The 8,913-nt window shown below is 47.9% G+C and overlaps 2 protein-coding genes across 3 annotated transcripts; one reads left to right on the forward strand and one right to left on the reverse strand.

Moving 5' to 3' along the window:
• Positions 1–73: 73 nt before the first annotated feature.
• Positions 74–6,082, forward strand: zgc:113142 (uncharacterized protein LOC503524 homolog). Of its 2 annotated transcripts, XM_057028423.1 has the most exons (5): positions 74–1,727; positions 1,822–1,974; positions 2,052–2,185; positions 2,470–2,594; positions 5,260–6,082. In XM_057028423.1, the coding sequence occupies exons 1-5, from the start codon at positions 1,373–1,375 to the stop codon at positions 5,426–5,428; spliced, it is 936 nt and encodes a 311-aa protein (XP_056884403.1). In that variant the 5' UTR covers positions 74–1,372; the 3' UTR covers positions 5,429–6,082. The 2 variants fall into 2 exon arrangements, with proteins under 2 accessions (XP_056884403.1, XP_056884402.1); XM_057028422.1 differs by lacking the exon at positions 5,260–6,082 and having other exon boundaries at positions 2,470–4,274.
• A 238-nt stretch (positions 6,083–6,320) lies between these two features.
• On the reverse strand, positions 6,321–8,249 carry LOC130523290 (frizzled-7-A-like). The gene has a single exon (XM_057028419.1). It carries the CDS (start codon positions 8,060–8,062, stop codon positions 6,356–6,358), a length of 1,707 nt encoding a protein of 568 aa, XP_056884399.1. The 5' UTR covers positions 8,063–8,249; the 3' UTR covers positions 6,321–6,355.
• Positions 8,250–8,913: the final 664 nt, after the last annotated feature.

The raw sequence follows: 8,913 nt of genomic DNA on the forward strand, positions 1-8,913 counted from the left end.
CATCTGGATTCTTCATGGATCAGATCAATATCATTAGCACGCGAGTGTCAAAAGGGTCTCATCCGAGTTCAGAGCACGCAGAGCTGGTAGAGTTCAGGGGGGGTGAAAGGGATCTTTGAAAGAACAAAGCAGTGCTGTCCAACAGTTTTCAGAAAGCCAGATTTGAATTGGAGTTTAGAGGAAATCCAGAAAATGCCAAAATGTTCCTGTTTGCACACATTAATTATGTGTTTATGCACTGTTTTTACTTGTGTAACAAACACAAAGCATGATTTTAGATTAGCATAAATGGCGCATTATCGCCGCCGTACATCTGATAATGAAGAACTTCCTGTCGGAGCCTGAAGCAAACATTAAGCCTTTCTGATGTGATGTGTGGTGAGGCGGAGGCGGGGAGCGATCCGGGTATGACCGGTGTGCGTGTTCACCAAAATTAAACCTTTATTTGCGTGAAGGGAACCAATCCCAAATATTGCAGCTCGACACCGAAATATTGAAAGAGGCAATTTCCTCTGGTTGGTTTGACCTGACAGCATCCTCTTGGCCTTCGGTTCTTCTTAATCTGGTGAGATGGAGCTGATGGAACACGCCACTGTTGGCATGAAAAACGTCCTTTCAGGCAGGACGAACAAAGCTCAATAAGCCAATACATGCCAAAGATTGTGGCTAATGCTCGAGTGTAACAGCCCAGTTTTAGAATGTGGAACTGTGACGTTGCCAAATGTGCGACTAGTTGGATGGGTCGCAACTGAAAAGTGTGGGAAACAACTAGTGCGACATTATGAGGTGTCCTCTGATTGAATCATAATAAACAGCAGTGAATCGTGACACCGTCACCATGACAACAGTGCCCAGAGCTGCTTCTGCAGCAGGAAACAAGGATACAGCAGAGTTTCCACAGAAACGAGGCCTCCCCGATGATGCAGGAAACAGGAAGTGAGCCAAACACCCAAACTAACTGCAGCAGCAACAAGCCACACCCCAGAACCGAAATGGGCCCTGATGGTTCTGGCTGCCAGACCTGTGATATCAGTGAGGTTTGGTTTGTATTGTTGACTCGCTGTTGCGTAAGTGTGAGATGTTTTTTCCCAGGGATGTTGTGCTGGGCAGATCTTATCTGTAATCGATTAGAAAAATGGGTCCGAATTTCTTTGAAAATAGTCAGTGACGTGTTCGCGTTGCTTTATTCACTATAAAACCAAGTCATTTTCAGGAACTTGAAACCAAACTGTCCCAATAAACACATGGCACAACTGATCTTGTGTGCGTTTCTATGAAAAGCTGAACAAATTGGGCCGCTGACGGCTTTAAATGGAGGCGGCGGGCGAGCAGCGAGCAGACTGATCTCAGACGCCAGCAGTGCTGCAGCAGCATGAGCGGCACCTTCCTCATCGTCCAGGTCATTGGCTGCCTGTCTACCGTGGCTTTGTTGATCTTCATGGTCACCAAACTGGTGTCCTGTCAGCAGCGCAGCCGCCTGCCGGACGGCCGCGGTTACGGCGTGCTCATTACCGGCTGTGACAGCGGCTTCGGACACCAGCTGGCCCGATGTCTGGACCAGAAAGGATTTGTGGTCTTTGCTGGCTGTTTGTTTCCAGATGGCAACGGTGCCCAGACCCTCACCAAGCACAGCACCTGCAACCTGAAGGTGCTCAAACTGGACGTGACCAGCGACGCCGACGTGGAGCAGGCGAGAAAGGCGGTCCTGGAGAACCTTCCGGAGAAAGGTACGTTTCCAAAAAAGATTCGAAACAAGGCAGTTTTAAGGCTCCTACTTGGTCAGGTCATGTGATGTTCTGTACCCTGTCAATCATGGGTCAGGCCTGTGGGCAGTCGTGAACAATGCTGGAATAACGCAGTGGGCCGAGATCGAATGGAGCACCATCAGGGACTTCTCCAACATGGTGGACATCAACCTGTTTGGTTCCATCAGAACCACCATCGCGTTTCTGCCACTAGTCCGAGCCAGCAAAGGTGGGTCCAGATTGTTAGGGTTCAGGTTGGAGTTTCTTGCTTGGTGTGTTCTCAACTGGGCTTGTGCTTCGCTGCAGGTCGGATGGTTTACACCTCCAGCATCTTCTCCTTCTTCACCTGCCTGAACATGGGGGCCTACAGTGTGTCCAAGAGAGGCCTGGAGGCTTTTGCAGACTGTCTGAGGGTGGAGATGGCGAGTTTTGGAGTGAAGGTACGCGCTGGTGATCCTGTTCAGGTTCTGGTTCCGCAGATGGCTTCGGGTCACGAACAGCACATGATGAGATGTTGAAGCTTTCATTTGGAAGACAAGAGTAGTAATAAATGTTCATGCATTTTAATTTCTGTTGTTTTTTTCTTTTGCTATTTTGAGCTAACCTTCACTCTTGTCCTCCCGGGTCTCCGCCTACCCCTTGTCCTCCTTGCTCCTCATTCTCCTGGTTCTTTAAATAGAGGCAACATTTGTATTCCGGACTAACTTTTGCCTCCTCCTTTCAGGTCAGCATCATCCAGCCCGGAAACTTCAGCCGAGCCACTGACATCCTGAAGATGATGAACTCCGCTGATATTTGGGACAAACTGGACAAAGAAAAGAAGCTGATCTTTAACCGCCAATACATCAGGTTAGCCAGCAAGTACTTTGCATCCGCGTGCAGTTCTGGATTCAAAACCACCAACATGGTGACCGATGCGATGCTCCACGCCATCACGTCATCTCAACCCAAGCACAGATACCTGCTGGTGTCCACCACAGAGAGCTTTTTCTTTAAGCTTTTGCCGTTCCTCCCCACCGTCCTCACTGATGGCATCTTCTCCTTTAGCAACATTTACGCTAAAAGAAAAGAGATGCTTTACAACTGAACAGTTATTTAATAAATCCAAGGAATTATTGTTGTGTTATATTTCTCTGCACTGCCTGATTGTGAATCCAGATTTCTAAACTTACAAAATGAAGCGGCGTGACGGAGAAGACACTTGCTGTTTGTTCTTATCAGCTTGGGAAAAGAGCACAATAGAACTTCTTTTCTACAAATGCATCAATGAAAATAAAAGCTTATGAAGATGTGGAAGAGGTGACTTAATGCAGGAAGGTGACACAAACGATCAGAAAGACCTGAAGTGTTTCCTACAAGCAACATGTCAGCTCCCAGATGTGAGTGGTGGCTCACATCTAAACATTGGCCGTTTGTAATTAACCCCCCCCCCCCCCCCAACCTGGCTGCTCCTAAAAATACTGACTATTAAAGGTCCATACACCTGGAGTGCCCTCCATAGGGGGCCTCTGGGTACGCGGTCGTAATCCTTTTCCAGATCTTTAAAACCAACATTCACTGGTTGGGTGAAGCTCCCATGTCCTCTGCAGCAGTCTGGCAAGATTAAAGGGCCTGTCCACTGTTCCAGAACCTGGATGGAAACCAGTCAGACTCTCCTCTCTGGTACCCAGGAATTGACCTGCCCTGGAAGGCTGATGAGTGGGATCCCTCGGTAGTTGGAACACACCCTCTGGTCCCTTTGGGTCTTGCCCCTCCACAGGACACTGCCCCTGGTGTCCACGTGGAGGCCTCGCAACACTCTGACCATCTTCCTTACCTGACATAAATGAATAAATAATTGAAATATGACATATTTTGTTTACACCCAAACTGCTGAAAGGCCTCTGACAGTTGAGCGCGTTCATGGCTGAGTGGAGCCAGCATAAACTCTCTTTGTTGGAGGGTTCTGAGAGTGGCCCTGTGGGCGTGATGACAGCACCAACGCAGCCACGGGAGGCCGCCCGCCGAGGTCTTACATTGGTGTGGAGGTAATCAGGTGACATGGCGTCCCCAGCAGCTGCCCGAATGAATCAGATGATGGGTTTGTGGTCTGGTCAGATGATCGAATGGACCCTGCAGAAGCTAGGCACCGAATACAGTTATTAAATGCTGGACAAAAAAACAGAAAAATCCTTTTTTAACCCCATCTCTGGCTCATAATTTGATTCAGGAGTAAATAACAGCAGGTGAGAAAAATCTGCCTGATTTTTAATACAAATGAGAAAAATCACCTGCTGATCTGATCATTTTGTTGTGTAGAAAAGGAGCTCCAACTGTGTCTTTATTGTTTTTTTTATTTCTAAATTCTTATTTGCTTTTGCTGATAATAGCAAACAATCAAGCATCTCCTCCTCCACACCGCTTCATTTAACTCTGGATTTACAGAGATGAGAAGTAAAATAAAACCCTCAAACCTTTACAGGATTCATCACCATCATCTCTCATTCCAGATCTGAGAAGATGAGCAGATAAACTGGGACTAATTATCAATTTTTACTGTTTCAGATGTTTTCTTTACTTTAAATATGTTCTTTATGTGGATGTGGCCTGTGGACATGACAGTGTTTTAGATCTTTGGAAGTTGAAACAGAAGTAGAAAATGGCGAAGAATCATTTGAACACAGAAGCGTGTCATCACTCTTGCCTCCAGCCTGTCTTGTAATTTGCAATGATGTCTAGAAGCTTCTACTTTTGTTTGTAATTTGACTAATTGAATTTTGTGGAACAATCTATTTGAAAGGGCAATGAGTCACAACACCAGTTTAAAAAGGATTTCTTTGAGAATCAGGGGGACTGAACCACGCTTAGTTATGGCTGGTACAGGAGGCTGGAGGACAGGAGGCTGGAGGACAGGAGGCTGGAGGACAGGAGGCTGGAGGACAGGAAGCTAGAGGACAGGAGGCTGGAGGACAGGAAGCTAGAGGACAGGAGGCTGGAGGACAGGAGGCTGGAGGACAGGAGGCTAGAGGACAGGAGGCTAGAGGACAGGAGGCTGGAGGACAGGAGGCTGGAGGACAGGAGGCTAGAGGACAGGAGGCTAGAGAACAGGAGGCTGGAGGACAGGAGGCTGGAGGACAGGAGGCTGGAGGACAGGAGGCTGGAGGACAGGGATGGACCAAACCTCATCCTTAACCCTTGTCCTCACCCTTAAACAGCCCAGCTGATTTTGCAACTCAATATGTAGCAAACACACACACATGCACATGAAAATGGTAACTTTTGTATTTAGTCTTTAAAATTTTATTTTACACCGACAAAACAAGTCTACAACTCGTGTTTCAAAGTCCATTGAACATTCTGTCACATGACCGTTGGATGTGTGGCACCGGGCAGCTTCAGTGGTTCCACTGATGATGGTGAGGTTCTCCCAGAACCTCCACAGTTCCCTTTGGAAACACGATCAGAAATGTAAAGGCTTGGTAACACTTTGTCAAATGTGAATGTGTGTGAGGTGCCTTCTGAGCTTGGTTTACAGATCAATATATGAGCCAGATGAAACTGGAGCGGTGGAGTCTGAAGTCCAAGGACCTCATCTGATGTTTATCCAGGACGTTTCCAGGATCATAGAATTAAGCTTCCAGAAACCCCAAGAGGCTTTTTCATCCTTGTTAAGGAGCACCAGATCCATCAAAGAAGGTGATTGAGCCTCTCAAACTTGTGGGTCTTTCTGAGGTCCTGACAGGACCCCCCACCCCTGATGCTCAGATCAGGTCAGGGGAGCCTCTACACCAGGGCTCACCAACCTTTTTGAAACCAAGAGCTACGTCATGGGTACCGAGTCGTGTGAAGGGCTACCGCTTGACACACTCCTCTAAAATAACAAATTGTGTGTGTGTGTAACAGAAAAGATCAATATTCAACACTTTATTACTGTTAATCTCAGCAATTGTTCAGATGATCACTTCTACATTTGATCAGAAAAAAAATGTCGAGTTTTCACCAGACCCTTTCAACCATAAGAAACTAAACCATTTTAACCATTCATAAACTATGTTAAACCAAAAAGTTATGCAACATTTAAAAAAATTTAACGTTCATTTTGAATAAATCTTAACTGAACAAATCGACTGCAATTCTGCTCAAAATCTGTTACATTTTATAAACACACTTTTTAGCTCCTGGGCTTCTCTGACTGTAGAATGCTTCCCGGTGGGTAGTTAGCATTAGCATTGTAGCTTTCATGACGCGTAGTGAAAGCGTCGCTCCACATTGTGCTGCTTCGCCGTCATCACAGTCGCCCCACAGATGCAACACACACACCTTCCTTTCACAGTAGTAAAAAATGACTCTTCCTCCCATTCACTTTGAAAATGATAATTTTTCTTTTTGCCATGTTTTTGGGGTAGAAAATTGCCCTCCACTCACCATCTTCACTGCCCGCTAGTTTATTCTCACAAGCGCAAAGGTTCTTTTATGCGCACAATACTGAACTAGGCCAGAGTTCACCTTCACTTTATTTAGATTTTTATTTATTTTTAAGACATTGTCATTTTGAAATCTATGTAAATGCAGGTGTGATTTTAAAGAAATAGCGCATCTTAGACGCACCTCACTTGCGAGTTTTGCTATTTTTAGAACAGGCTTGCGGGCGACTTGGTGTCCATGGGCACTGTGTTGGTGACCCCTGCTCTACACGCTCGGCTCCCGTAGTTTCTGCTGCACAGCCTCCTAAAGAAGCTCTGCCAGGACTGCAGCGTCTTCTCTGACCAGACCAAGAACCCCAACGTGATCCCTCCCATCAAGATCATCAGGTATTTGAGCATGAAGATGGTGAAGTCAGGTGTCACCGGGGCAACATTCCCAGCTGGGCACGGCACGGCAAAACGCCGGCATGTGCGCATGTGCCAGGTTCTGTCCCACTGAGGCCGGAACCTCTGCTCGTAGAACCAGCAGGCAATGACAATGGTGGCGGGCACCGTGTACAGCACGCCGAACACGCCGATCCGCACCATTAGCTTCTCCAGCTTCTTCGTCTCGGCGCCAACGTGCTTCATGATGGCGCGAATACGGAGGAGCGACACAAACCCCGCCAGCAGGAAGGAAGCCCCAGTGAAGAGATAGACGATCAAAGGAGCCAGGACAAAAGCCCACAAGGCCTCCACGCTGTAAATCCCCACGTAGCAGACGCCAGTGAGCACGTCGCCCTCGACCTGTCCCGTGGCCACAACGGCAATGGTTTTTAGTGCGGGCACTGCCCAGGCCACCAGGTGAAAATACGGTGAGTACTCCTCGATGGCCTCAGCCCCCCACTTCATACCAGCTGACAGGAACCAGGCGAGGGACAGGACCACCCACCAGATGGAGCTGGCCATGCTGAAGAAGTAGAGGACCATGAAGAGGATGGTGCAGTCCTCCTTTTTGGTCCCCTGAGCCACAATCCTGTAGGTAGCTTCATTAAACTTGTCAACACACGGCACGTTGTCCTCCAAAAGGAAGCCAGTGAAGTACGTGGCCCCCACCATGAAGTAGCATCCTGACAGGAAGATCATCGGACGTTCTGGGTATGCAAACCGCTTCTTGTCCACAAGATAGGTGAGCAAGGTAAAGAGAGTGCTCACGCAGCACAGAATCGACCAGGTGCCGACCCAGAGGCGACCAAACTTTAGTTCTTCCTCATCGAAATACATCAGTCCATCAGGCAGGGAGACTTCACAGGGGGCTCCGCAGTCCTGTGCACCTAGGAAGTGGTAGTTTAGGTATGGGGGCACCCTGAGCCGTGCTGGACAGAGAAAGGACGGTTTAGTTTGTATGTGTGGTGGCAAGGTTGCAGTCTCACCAAGACCAAGAGCCGGACCGGTGGGACTGGCTGCATCAGTTTTAAGTGGACCAACGCAAACCTCCCCTCCTCCGTGGACCGGGAAGCTCTCACAGCTCAACCTCTCCGGCCACTGGAAGCCAAACTTGTTCATGAGCGCCTCGCATCCCTGACGGGCGCGCTCACACAGGTTCCTGCAGGGTGGGATGGCCTGTTCTAGAACCGTGCAGACAGGCGCGTAGAGGGAACACAGGAAGAACTTCAAGTCTGGGGAACACTGGATTTTTACCAAAGGGTAAAACTGGTGGATCTCCAGCCCGGCATCTTCCTGGTTGGTGTGCCCCAGCAAGTTGGGCATGATGGTCTCGTTGTAGGGGATATCGCTGCACATGGGGATGGAGATGAGCTGACAGAGGCCATGTTCTGGTGTGGAAATCCTCCTCTCATCCTGGGCAGAGGGCTGCATGTGGATGGTGATGGCCACCATTGCCCAAACCCACCACCAGGTTCTCTCAGTTACCATCACAGACGGGGGAACTTCAGGGTAGACAAACAGAAGTTTTGTCGAGTGAGTGAGTGAGTGAGTGAGAGAGCGAGTGAGTGAGCGAGCGAGCGAGTGAGTGAGTGAGCGAGCGAGTGAGTGAGTGAGCGAGCGAGTGGCTCCATCCAGCACCGCGGGGTGCCTTATAACCTCTGCTCTGCTGCCTCCCTCCTCCAATCCAATCAGCTGATTTCTCTCCTGCGTCTCTGATTGGTGGATGGAGAGCGTGTAGGCGGGTTCTTGGCCCTCAGGCCTCAGAGTCTTTGATCGTCCTGTTTTACATTTTTGTCTCACAAAAGTTTGAGTCACAAAAAGAAAATCCAAGTTCTCTCGTGAAAGAGGACAGAAATATAACAACAATAATAATGATGATAAGTAAATCAAATAACAGCAATATAGAGTTCCTGCTGCTTGTATTACAAATATCTGCATTTAATAAGATTGTTTATATAACATCATGAGGAACAGAGTCACAAGGATGATGTTCATATATAAACACTCAGAAGTGAATGTTCATATGTACATACATCTAGCGCTGGTTTAGTGTTCGTCTGAGTTAAATCACCACTATTTTCTCCAGGAACTGAACATTTAGAGGAGAGCCATCAATAACAGATGTAAACGATGTTTTGTGAGAGTTTTATCACAGGTAGCAGAGTGTGTGTGTGTGTGTTGTGTGTGTGTGTGTGTGTGTGTGTGTGTGTGAATGTGTGTGTGTGTGTGTGTGTGTGTGTGTGAATATGTGTGTGTGTGTGTGTGTGTGAATGTGTGTGTGAATATGTGTGTGAATATGTGGGTGTGTGTCAATATGTGTGTGTGTGTGTGTGTGAATG

Source organism: Takifugu flavidus, chromosome 3 (assembly GCF_003711565.1).
Source record: "Takifugu flavidus isolate HTHZ2018 chromosome 3, ASM371156v2, whole genome shotgun sequence".
Lineage (NCBI taxonomy): Eukaryota > Metazoa > Chordata > Actinopteri > Tetraodontiformes > Tetraodontidae > Takifugu > Takifugu flavidus.